A 13,413-nucleotide genomic window follows, 5' to 3' on the forward strand; every position below is an offset into this window, starting at 1 on the left:
TGTGTGTGTGTGTGTGTGTGTGTGTGTGTGTGTGCGCGCATCGTTCATGTGTGTGTGTGTCTGTGTGTGTGTGTGTGTGCGCGCATCGTTCATGTGTGTCTGTGTGTGTGAAGAACAGTGTGTAGGACTGAGCCACTCAGACTACCCAGGGTTTTCTACTGTCTCCAATTATAGCTTGGGCCCAGCTGTGGCCCCACTGTGTCAGCAACTGTCTGTCTCTCTCTGTCACCGTGGAGATTAGAGGTCCTACAATTGATTAATTGCGCTTCAGCCGAGATGGGGGTGTATCATTTTCCTTAGAGTGACATTTTTTGTAACCGATTCAGTCTCGGTTGGTGTCTCAGATCTGAGAAACCTGAGGGATCTAATGTGAGCTTGTCTCTAATTTATATAGCTTCTTTTGATTTAAGGGGCGGCAGGGTAGCCTAGTGGTTAGAGCGTTGGACTAGTAACCGAGTTCAAACCCCCGAGCTGACAAGGTACAAATCTGTCATTCTGCCCCTGAACAGGCAGTTTACCCACTGTTCCTAGGCTGTCATTGAAAATAAGAATTTGTTCCTAACTGACTTGCCTAGTTAAATAAAGGTAAAATAAATGTAGGCCTATGTATGGCGGGCGGCTGTGCTTTATGTGGTTTTGGCGTTTAACTGTGGTTGTCAGCCCAAGCTGTAATTCATTCAGTTGTGTTTTGACTGACATGTTTTATTGCATGTACTGTACTTGCATAAGAGATCGTCCATAGCCAAGTAGGAGCTCACAGGCTATCATCTCTGAGCCCATAGAAAGAGGATCATCCGTGATAGGAGGACACAGACTATGCAACTATATCTGGACAACTCAAAACTGTGGATCTAAGATCGATGGTTCCCAGCAATCACTATCCTGACAAAGACATTTGGTGTTGAAAGTAGTTGCTATTCATATCCGGGGTTCAAACATTGCATTGGGTACTCCTCTTCTTCTGGCACTGCAGGGTAAGGGAGGAAGATACTGGAGAGGGAGAGAGAGAGGTGAAGGGGGTGAGAAAGTGGTAAAGTGGTAAGGAAAGCAAGGGAGTGTGACGGTGATGAATAAAGAAACAGCAGGGTGATTGTTGTCGTTTAGCAACAGGGGTGGCTCCCTATAATTAGCCTCTCTCTCTCTCTCTCTCTCTCTCTCTCTCTCTCTCTCTCTCTCTCTCTCTCTCTCGGTAAACGAGGGGTAGAGCCTGTAACACGCTGATTATACAGGCAGACTGGGGTTCTGGGAAGGAGAACCGTTAAACACATTTAAGCACATACCATTATAGAGTCAGAGGTGTAGTGAACAGTAGTTCTGTTTTCTAACCCACCTGCTCAATATGTGTGTTCATACAAGTGTTCATAATATTCACTAGCTAGCTAATTAACATTTGTACAATCATATTAGAGAAAGAGGGATATGTGCACCCTAAATATAGTACCTTCAGAAAGTATTCACACTCCTTGACTTTTTCCACATTTTGTTGTGTTACGGACTCAATTTAAAATGAATTCAATAGAGATTTTGTGTTACTGGCCTGCACTCAATACACCATAATGTCAATCTGGAATTATGTTTTTTTTTAAATGAAAAGCTGAAATGTCTTAGTGTTTAATATGATTATTGAATGACTACCTCATCTCTGTACCCCACAATACAATTATCTGTAAGGTCCATCGAGCAGTGAATTTCAAACACGGATTTAACCACAAAGACCAGGGAGGTTTTCCAATGCCTCGCAAAGAAGAGCACCTATTGGTAGATGGGTAGAAATGAAAAACAGCAGACGTTGAATACCCCTTTGAGCATGGTGAAGTTATAAATTACACTTTGGGTGGTGTATCAACACACCCAGTCACTACAAAGACACAGGCGTCCTTCCTAACTCAGTTGCCGGAGAGGAAGGAAACCGCTCAGGGATTTCACCATGAGGCCAATGGTGATTTTAAAACAGTTACAGAGTTTAATGGCTGTGATAGGAGAAAACTGAGGATGGATCCACAACATTGTAGTTTCTCCACAATACTAACATATTGTGAAAATAAGGAAGCCTGTACATGCATCCTTTTTGCAATAAGGTGCTAAAGTAAAACTGCAAACAAATTGGTCAAAGTAATAAACTTCATGTCCTGATTATAAAGTGTCATGTTTGGGGGAAATCCAACACAACACACCACTGTTCATATTTTCAAGCTTGGTGGTAGATGCATCATGTTATGGGTATGCTTTTCATTGGCAAGGACTAGGTAGTTTTTTAAGGATAAAAATAAACAGAATAGAGCTAAGCACAGGCAAAATCCTAGAGGAAAACCTGGTTCAAACCTGGGAGACAAATTCACCTTTCAGCAGGACAATAACCTAAAACACAAGCCCAAATATACACTGGAGTTGCTTACCAAGAAGGCAGTGGGTGGCAGAGTTACAGTTTTGACTTAATTAAATCGGCTTGAAAATCCATGGCAAGACTTGACATGGCAAGAGTTAAGGGACAAACAACTTGAGCTTGTGCAAATATTATACAATCCAGGTGAGCAAAGCTCTTAGAGACTTAACCAGAAATACTCATCAGCTGTAATCGCTGCCAAAGTTGATTCTAACATGTATTGACTCAGGGGTGTGAATGCTCATGTAAATTAGATATTTCTGTATTTCATTTTTAATAAATTAGCAAAAAAATCGAAAAACATGTTTTCACTTTGTCATTATGGGGAATTCTGTGTAGATCGGTGAGAGAAAAACATCTATTTCATCCATTTTGAGTTCAGGCTGTAACACAACTAAATGTGGAATAAGTTAAGGAGTATGAATACTTTCTGAGGACACTGTATCTTCAAAGACAGGAGAAGTAGCGTGAATAAAGTTAGAGTAGTAGTAACAATATAAAGACAGGAGAAGTAGCGTGAATAAAGTTAGAGTAGTAGTAACAATAGACGGGTTTTATATAGCACTTTTTCCAATGCTTTGATGTTAGGTTGAAGTTAAGGGAACTTAGGTGAAGTTCCACCAAAGTTCAACCAAATATACTCTAACTGAATCAAAGGAGTCTGGGAAATGGTTGACATGTGGTTTTCTTCCCTCGGTGCTCAATTTAGTCAGTGCCAGTGTGGTGAGGGAAATAGTTGGTTTGATTGGTGTGTGGTGAGGTCACAATTATGTCACAGACATTCTCTCCCCTGGTTACGTGTGTGTGTGGGTGGGTGTGTGTGTGCTGGCGCGCCTTTGCGTATATGTGTGTGTCTATTCTCTGGGTTACGAACGTTTTACAACAGAGACACATGGTAGACACATCCAAGTTATTTTACGAATTTCATTTAAGAATAAGTGTTCAATTCAATTCGCAGCGTGTGTGTCTGTCTCAATCCACCACAAGCCCTTTAGCATGACCTTACTGCTGCAGTATATGTCTGTCTGAAACTTACATATACATATAATTCAACTTTTGATGGCTTAAGCTAACATCCACAGGGATGCCACAGTTGACTGCAATGCTTCCCACAGTCAAGTTGGCTTGATGTCAGTTGGGTGGAGGACCATTCTTTATACACACAGGAAACTGTTGAGAGTGAAAAACTCAGCAGCGTTGCAGTTCTTGACACACTCATACCGGAGTGCCTGGGATCTACTACCATACCCCGTTCAAAGACACTTCAGTCTTTTGTCTTGCCCATTCACCCTCTGAATGACACACATACACAACATGTCTCTATTGTCTAAAGGCTTAAAAATCCTCCTTTAACCTGACTCCTCCCCTTCATCTACACTGATTGAAGTGGATTTAACAAGTAACATCAATAAAGGATCATAGCTTTCACCTGGATTCACCTGGTCAGTCTATGTCATGGAAAAAGCAGGTGTTCTTAATGTTTTGTATACTCAGTGTATACCTCCATTTATTTTTGTAACTGGTACTGAGCCACATTCAGACGAGTCTTGTGAGGCTTGTGGGCATCCTAAAGCAAATACAACTGACATGTATTTGTTTGTGAGAGGCTCATCTTTCCATGGAATGGTAATATTAGTTTCTAGGCCAAACCGTTCTGACGCTACAGATGTTTTCGTGAGAAGATGTTTTTTGAGATGTCTCTTGGTCTGACAAACACCGCAGTTGTGGCTACCAGCTCTCAGTCTCACGTCAGAATTAGACATTCATCCATGTTCCTCAAACATAAACATTTAGAAGTGTTCAGTTCAGGCATTAACTCTGAATTCTTAAGGTTAGGCATTCATTCTGAATTCTTAAGGTTAGGCATTAACTCTGAATTCTTAAGGTTAGGCATTAACTCTGAATTCTTAAGGTCAGGCATTCATTCTGAAAGGTTACTTATGATAAGGGTTAAGGTCTGGGATAGGCTTAAAACAAAAATATCAAAAATAACTTTACATCACTGGATTTAAACTTACAACCTTTGGAATTAGAGGCAGACTCTTACTCTCATCCAGCATCCCCGTCTACACCACCAAAACCTACTTGAAGGTAACAGTGCTTACTGTTGCCTCTAGTGGCCAGTTTCCACTCCATCTCCTGACGCCCTGTGACATGGATGGACATGGAATACTGAGTTGTATCATGGGTGACTTGGCCAATGGAAGGCCGTCATTGGTGGATGCGATGGATTGAGATGCAGCACATACAACAAAAAAAGACATCTCTACCTCAAACAGACAGATCTAGCTGGGTTTGATGTTATTATACTAGTTTGATTTCCGCGAGGGCACGGACATCGACTCTAGGGGTCTAATAGTTCAACCTTTGATGCTTTAAAGGGATAGTTCACCCAAATTACACTTTGTTTCCTGTCAAGAAAGCTTGCTATCTTAAAAGAGCCGTTGTGCCAGGAACCGAAAGGTCGCTGGTTCGAATCCCTGAGCTGACTAGGTGAAAAATCTGTCAATGTGCCTTGAGCATTTCTCCTGTAAGTTGCTCTGGATAAGAGCGTCTGCAAAGGTTTTACCTGAGAAAGCACATGTTTTGCCTATGACAAAGGATGAAAAGCATAACTTTCAAGGGATCACAGCTAACTGACTTCACTCCCTGAACTTGCTTCCCGACTCTCGTTACAGTGTTAATGTGCCGTTAAAAGGTAAACATTTTAAAAGTTAAACAACAAATATTTGCTATTAGGCCTCAGTGATGAGAGATGATATTACAGTAAATGCATAATGCTTCTGTATGTAATTCTATATTTAGGTCAATAACAAAAATAGTGCAAGGAGGTACCATACCAGAAAGAAGTGACATCTACTTTCCCACTGTAACAGGACTAAACTCTAGCTACTTTACAACACCAGGGCTGAAACAATGTCTCTCTTCATTCCAACATCCTCCTTTGTAGACTTTGTGACTAGCAAGGCAGGAATGTGTTAGTTTCATGTTGGAAATCCAAATATCCTGTGTTATGAATATCCGTAGATGTATTTGTTTCCCTAAGTGCAGCTGACTGAGTTGTGTGTGTGTGTGTGTGTGTGTGTGTGTGTGTGTGTGTGTGTGTGTGTGCAGTCTAGTCTGCCTCAGCTCCTGTTTGGCACTCTCGGCATCTAGGGGTGGGAACTGTGGGACGGCTATTTCGATGCAGATCAACCGTGTTTGTGTGTGTGTGTGTGTGTGTGTATGTGAGGGAGGGAGAGAGGGAGTTTCTCGGACAGACTGACCAGTTCTTACGGTTAAAGTGTGCCAACACTGTTTGTTTGTGTGTGTGTTTTGTTTCAACCTTTTCCCAGCAATGTCGTCCATAGTTGGTGTTGAAAGTCACATTTTTTCAGCCTACGCATGGTTGGTTAGTATAATGAGTAGTTTCAAAAGGAGCGGTATTTAGTTTGAATCCCTTTCTCGCTTTCAAGAGTTATTTACAAATGTTGTTGTACTAGCAATGTTCTTGTAAAATGCCAAGTAAGCGTTTGTTATTGAAGTCATAGTCCCTCCCTGTTTTATTCAGTTTACTTCCATTTGGTGCATAATGAATACAACCCAGCTGTTTGAGCAGATCTACTGTATGTTGGCAACAGACATCATTGTTTTTCTCTTAAAGCCTGGCTTAGCTGGGTGTACATAGACCTACTACACTCACTCCAGTCGTTCTAAACATACACACAGACCTAGGCTAGACATCTACACCCCAACATAAAGGAAAGAGAGACAGGAAGTGTTGGTCAGAGAGAAGAAGGGAAAATTTCACGATCCCACTTACACACACACACAACGATTTACTGTATCTCAACACAGATGGGCCTCTCTTTAGGCTGACAATATGTATCTATGTTAGTGTATTTCTACTGGTTGGCATCCGTAAGGCCAGTATGACAGGTACAGATGCTTCTAGGACATAACTGTTTCTGTCTCTATCCATGTACACCAACAACACATGCCTACCGATGTGGCTGATAAACAGTGTGTGTGGGGGAATCATTCTGTGTGGCATGGACCATACAAACACCAGATATCTACAGTCAATGTTTGGGTATCACTGTGTGTGGCATGAACCAAGCACATCAGACAGTTGTCGTCTACAAAAGCTAACTCAGTGGGTAAGCTTTAGTCATCACACCTCACAGGACTAACAGGTGCTTCACGAAACCTCAACTAATAAACGGAAGAGATACTAACGTCCTTTTCTATTTTTCCTGTTTCTTCACAGGAAAATCTGGGACGCCAAGCTTGCTGATCCATCCACAAAGTAAGACCAACTCAGATGTTGGAACATCTCAACTAACTACAAATTCTTTGTTCTCCAGATGTTGATACTGTTTGTGTATGTGATTTTAGCACACATGACTGTAAGTCATTTTGGATAAAAGTGTCTGCTAAATAGCATCTACTATACAGTATATCTACTATAGTAATGCATTATAAAGTATTCATACGAAGTGTTCCTGGGATAGTGCTTGTCTTGTTCCTGTACTTCATGGAACGGAGATGACATAAATGACCAGACATTAGCTATGCACACATTAAAGTCTTGTTCCTCTTCTTCTTGGAACGGAGATGATATAAATGACCAGACATTAAAGTCTTGTTCCTCTACTTCATGGAACGGAGATGATATAAATGACCAGACATTAAAGTTAGGTGGGACGTGCAAAGCAAAAGTTCAGACTTTAAATCTTTGTCATACTTCTTATTCTTCTGCACCCTTCTTCTCCTATACCGCTTAAGCTAGAAACGCCATTCAAACTTTAAAATGCAGACTGGTCTGGAATAGTGTACTTGCATACAACTTTGTTAAATTATTTATACTTTTTAAACTAGGATTTTGTTGGTCTTTCTTTTTTTCCATCTTCATTCACTTTAATGTGACGTTTTCAACATTCTAAAACTCCCCGTTGTGACATCATCACTTCCAACTTCTATTCACTGTAAAGGCAACATTGCAACTTTTGACACAAATCATTTGTTTGACCACTTTGCCAAACACTTAGACATCTTCCTCTCCCACTCTACTATTCAAATCCATATTAATAACAGAATTATCTGATCAAAAGTTCCAGCTATTTAAGTGACCGCATCAACAACATTTTCTTTAATTAACAACTGACATTTTGACCACTTTCCCGAAGAAGTTTGACAAAAAGTTAGATGGTGTGACATCTTTGTCTACTTCTCTGCTATTCAAATCTGGAAATAAGAACAGAAATATCTACTACCAATCAAGACTTACACTACGGATCTAATGATACAGCTGTTTTAGTAATTGCATTAACACATTTTTCAAACAACTGCAGTTTTGAGCACTTTCCCAAAAATAGAGAGGTTATGACTGTTGTTCTCTCTCTGCTATTCAGCTCTGTAATCAGAACAGAAACATATTGTACAGCTGGTTTAGTAACCGCATCAGAACTATTCAGATCTGGAATCAGAACAGAAACATATTGTACAGCTGGTTTAGTAACCGCATCAGAACTATTCAGCTCTGGAATCAGAACAGAAACATATTGTACAGCTGGTTTAGTAACCGCATCAGAACTATTCAGCTCTGTAATCAGAACAGAAACATATTGTACAGCTGGTTTAGTAATCGCATCAGAACTATTCAGATCTGGAATCAGAACAGAAACATATTGTACAGCTGGTTTAGTAACCGCATCAGAACTATTCAGCTCTGGAATCAGAACAGAAACATATTGTACAGCTGGTTTAGTAACCGCATCAGAACTATTCAGATCTGGAATCAGAACAGAAACATATTGTACAGCTGGTTTAGTAACCGCATCAGAACTATTCAGATCTGGAATCAGAACAGAAACATATTGTACAGCTGGTTTAGTAACCGCATCAGAACTATTCAGCTCTGGAATCAGAACAGAAACATATTGTACAGCTGGTTTAGTAACCGCATCAGAACTATTCAGATCTGGAATCAGAACAGAAACATATTGTACAGCTGGTTTAGTAACCGCATCAGAACTATTCAGCTCTGGAATCAGAACAGAAACATATTGTACAGCTGGTTTAGTAACCGCATCAGAACTATTCAGCTCTGGAATCAGAACAGAAACATATTGTACAGCTGGTTTAGTAACCGCATCAGAACTATTCAGCTCTGGAATCAGAACAGAAACATATTGTACAGCTGGTTTAGTAACCGCATCAGAACTATTCAGATCTGGAATCAGAACAGAAACATATTGTACAGCTGGTTTAGTAACCGCATCAGAACTATTCAGCTCTGGAATCAGAACAGAAACATATTGTACAGCTGGTTTAGTAACCGCATCAGAACTATTCAGATCTGGAATCAGAACAGAAACATATTGTACAGCTGGTTTAGTAACCACATCAGAACTATTCAGATCTGGAATCAGAACAGAAACATATTGTACAGCTGGTTTAGTAACCGCATCAGAACTATTCAGCTCTGGAATCAGAACAGAAACATATTGTACAGCTGGTTTAGTAACCGCATCAGAACTATTCAGATCTGGAATCAAACAACTGCCATTTCAACTTTCCCAGCACTTTAGACAAACATACATATAACATCTTGGTCTACTTCTGTGCTATTTAAATCTGCTTTATCCTATGATTACTACCCCCCCCCCCACACACACACACACAGAAACACCATCCACACCTTCAACCGTCCTTTATCATGCCAATCAGTCCAACTTAACCTCATTTTATCCCTTCATCCCTCCATCCATAAGGTCTTCCATCTCTCCGTCCTTCTCTCTGTCCATCTCTCCGTTCATCCCTCCATCCATAAGGTCTTCCATCTCTCCGTTCATCTTTCCGTCCATCTCTCTGTCCATCTCTCCGTTCATCTCTCCGTCCATCTCTCCGTTCATCTCTCCGTCCATCTCTCCGTTCATCTCTCCGTCCATCTTTCCGTCCATCTCTCCGTCCATCTCTCTGTCCATCTCTCCGTTCATCTCTCCGTCCATCTCTCCGTTCATCTCTCCGTTCATCTTTCCGTCCATCTCTCCGTCCATCTCTCCGTTCATCTCTCCGTTCATCTTTCCGTCCATCTCTCCGTTCATCCCTGTAACCTTACTTTATATTTATTTATCCTGTCATTAACTTTCTTTTAACAGCTTTATCCTATGATTAAGACATTTGTGTTTGGTTAAAGTAAGGGATAAATGCTTGGGATAAAAATATATATATTTTTAATGTATTCTTTAACTTCAACAATGCCTCCTTATCTTATTATACTGTATTTTTACAGTTGTCATATACTGTGATATTCTAGTAGGAGTGTATAAAAGTCTGGTAGGCTAGTCTGAGTCTAGTTATTCTAGTAGGAGTGTATAAAATCTGGTAGGCTAGTCTGAGTCTAGTTATTCTAGTAGGAGTGTATACAATCTGGTAGGCTAGTCTGAGTCTAGTTATTCTAGTAGGAGTGTATACAAGTCTGGTAGGCTAGTCTGAGTTTAGTTATTCTAGTAGGAGTGTATAAAATCTGGTAGGCTAGTATGAGTCTAGTTATTCTAGTAGGAGTGTATACAAGTCTGGTAGGCTAGTCTGAGTCTAGTTATTCTAGTAGGAGTGTATACAAGTCTGGTAGGCTAGTCTGAGTCTAGTTATTCTAGTAGGAGTGTATACAAGTCTGGTAGGCTAGTATGAGTCTAGTTATTCTAGTAGGAGTGTATACAAGTCTGGTAGGCTAGTCTGAGTCTAGTTATTCTAGTAGGAGTGTATACAAGTCTGGTAGGCTAGTCTGAGTTTAGTTATTCTAGTAGGAGTGTATACAAGTCTGGTAGGCTAGTCTGAGTTTAGTTATTCTAGTAGGAGTGTATACAAGTCTGGTAGGCTAGTATGAGTCTAGTTATTCTAGTAGGAGTGTATACAAGTCTGGTAGGCTAGTCTGAGTCTAGTTATTCTAGTAGGAGTGTATACAAGTCTGGTAGGCTAGTCTGAGTTTAGTTATTCTAGTAGGAGTGTATACAAGTCTGGTAGGCTAGTATGAGTCTAGTTATTCTAGTAGGAGTGTATACAAGTCTGGTAGGCTAGTCTGAGTCTAGTTATTCTAGTAGGAGTGTATACAAGTCTGGTAGGCTAGTCTGAGTCTAGTTATTCTAGTAGGAGTGTATACAAGTCTGGTAGGCTAGTATGAGTCTAGTTATTCTAGTAGGAGTGTATACAAGTCTGGTAGGCTAGTATGAGTCTAGTTATTCTAGTAGGAGTGTATACAAGTCTGGTAGGCTAGTCTGAGTTTAGTTATTCTAGTAGGAGTGTATACAAGTCTGGTAGGCTAGTCTGAGTTTAGTTATTCTAGTAGGAGTGTATACAAGTCTGGTAGGCTAGTATGAGTTTAGTTATTCTAGTAGGAGTGTATACAAGTCTGGTAGGCTAGTCTGAGTCTAGTTATTCTAGTAGGAGTGTATACAAGTCTGGTAGGCTAGTCTGAGTTTAGTTATTCTAGTAGGAGTGTATACAAGTCTGGTAGGCTAGTATGAGTTTAGTTATTCTAGTAGGAGTGTATACAAGTCTGGTAGGCTAGTCTGAGTCTAGTTATTCTAGTAGGAGTGTATACAAGTCTGGTAGGCTAGTCTGAGTCTAGTTATTCTAGTAGGAGTGTATACATGTCTGGTAGGCTAGTCTGAGTCTAGTTATTCTAGTAGGAGTGTATACAAGTCTGGTAGGCTAGTCTGAGTCTAGTTATTCTAGTAGGAGTGTATACAAGTCTGGTAGGCTAGTCTGAGTCTAGTTATTCTAGTAGGAGTGTATACAAGTCTGGTAGGCTAGTATGAGTCTAGTTATTCTAGTAGGAGTGTATACAAGTCTGGCAGGCTAGTATGAGTCTAGTTATTCTAGTAGGAGTGTATACAAGTCTGGTAGGCTAGTCTGAGTCTAGTTATTCTAGTAGGAGTGTATACAAGTCTGGTAGGCTAGTCTGAGTTTAGTTATTCTAGTAGGAGTGTATACAAGTCTGGTAGGCTAGTCTGAGTTTAGTTATTCTAGTAGGAGTGTATACAAGTCTGGTAGGCTAGTCTGAGTCTAGTTATTCTAGTAGGAGTGTATACAAGTCTGGTAGGCTAGTCTGAGTCTAGTTATTTGTGATAAAATATGGGATCTAACTGCCACACAATCCAAAGTAATAAGGTTGATATTGTAGTCTATCAAAGTAATCGGACCAATTATCTTACTGAATTAAATGTTGAGTATATTGAACTTCTTGGCTTAAGTACTACATTTTAAACATATTCCACTACCACAACATTACTTGTAAAGAATTAAAGCAAGTCCCATAACTTTTTCTTAATGGAAAATTACCATCTAGTATGTTATAATTTGTTATAAAGCATTCTAATACACTTACAACTTCTTCTCTCCCCCTTCCTAGGCTGAGCCTCATGGCTAGTAAGAAAAGTTACTGGGTAGAGAAGGTTCACTGCCTGGGGTCAGAGACCAGCCTATCAGAGTGTCACACTAAGCTGTCCATCCCACTTAGCCCCTCCCCCTGTAAGAGTGGGAGACACGCTGTGGCGAGGTGTGTACTGGGACCACAGTTTGCGCTCATGTCATCTGGAAGACCCCAAGCACCGCACCCAATTGTAGTAAGAGACAGACGCAGGCACACATGCACGCACACACACACTGACACACACACACACACATACACTGACACACACCACATTCTATGCCTCACTGTGCTAATAGCCAAGACCTTGCCACTGTCTTTCAATCTCCTTCTCTCTCTCTCTTTCTTTCTCTCCAATTCTCTCTCTCTCTCTCTCTCTCTCTCTCTCTCTCTCTCTCTCACCATCTCTCTCTGTGCCTCTAAATCTCTTCTCTCCCACTCTAGCCGGTGCGTCTGAAGGCTGGCCCCAGGCTGGGCGAGGGCCGTGTGGAGGTGTTGAAGGAGGGGAAGTGGGGTACCATCGTAGACCACCTGTGGGACCTCAACTCAGCCAGCGTGGTGTGCAGGGAGCTGGGCTTCGGAACTGCCAAGGAGGCCCTCACTGGAGCTCACATGGGACAAGGTAGGCTAGGACTCTCTATCTGCTATTCTCTGTCTTTTTGTCTGACTCTGTCTTTCCTACAGGGGTCAAGGGTTAGACTGTTATTATCTCTGGCAAAGGAAAAAGTTCACCACAGTTTTGCCATGTGAATATCCTGCCCTGCCTGTTTCATTCAGGGTCTTTTGCACCTGAGGGAACACACCCATGGTAAAGCTGTGTATATGTCTCTATGTCTGTCCTGGCTTAGGTCACAGGAACAGTGTACCTCTGTACCCGGAGTACCTTAGACTGTTTACGATTCCAATGTGAGTCAGAGGGACTTTTCCTGCCACGTTTAGGACTGATCTTAGGACTCCACGCCCGTCTGCTGCTGAATGGTCTGAGAATAGATGGATGGATTTGTATGTGAGCCTGATCTGTGGTTCACACATTGTTAGCGGGTTTCCTCTGCTAACAATGTCCTCCAGCCTGGTCACTGCAGCTGTAGTGTAAATCAAAGCACCATGTCTGCCACATGTTGACTGAGTTCTGCAGGCCACATTAACATACTGTACTATATGTGATGTTGAATTTTTTTCAAATTTCTACCTCTAGTTACTGCTAGAGGAATGAGCACTGTTCTCAACAATGACTGTTTACATCTCTACCTCTAGTTACTGTTAGAGGAATGAGCACTGTTCTCAACAATGACTGTTTACATCTCTACCTCTAGTTACTGTTAGAGGAATGAGCACTGTTCTCAACAATGACTGGTTACATCTCTACCTCTAGTTACTGTTAGAGGAATGAGCACTGTTCTCAACAATGACTGGTTACATCTCTACCTCTAGTTACTGTTAGAGGAATGAGCACTGTTCTCAACAATGACTGGTTACATCTCTACCTCTGGTTAGTGTTAGAGGAATGAGCACTGTTCTCCACAATGACTGGTTACATCTCTACCTCTAGTTACTGTTAGAGGAATGAGCACTGTTCTCAACAATGACTGGTTACATCTCTACCTCTAGTTACTGTTAG

At 41.1% G+C, this 13,413-nt stretch overlaps 1 protein-coding gene across 1 annotated transcript in view; it reads left to right on the forward strand.

Moving 5' to 3' along the window:
• LOC110532845 (lysyl oxidase homolog 4) overlaps positions 1 to 13,413 on the forward strand; it is a 44,948-nt gene that overhangs the window by 11,333 nt on the left and 20,202 nt on the right. The window contains exons 5-7 of the mRNA XM_036987532.1: positions 6,633 to 6,671; positions 11,778 to 11,991; positions 12,240 to 12,417. Coding sequence (XP_036843427.1) covers positions 6,633 to 6,671; positions 11,778 to 11,991; positions 12,240 to 12,417 — 431 coding nt within the window. The remainder of the gene's footprint in view (positions 1 to 6,632; positions 6,672 to 11,777; positions 11,992 to 12,239; positions 12,418 to 13,413) is intronic.

This window comes from Oncorhynchus mykiss, chromosome 1 (assembly GCF_013265735.2).
Source record: "Oncorhynchus mykiss isolate Arlee chromosome 1, USDA_OmykA_1.1, whole genome shotgun sequence".
Classification (NCBI taxonomy): domain Eukaryota; kingdom Metazoa; phylum Chordata; class Actinopteri; order Salmoniformes; family Salmonidae; genus Oncorhynchus; species Oncorhynchus mykiss.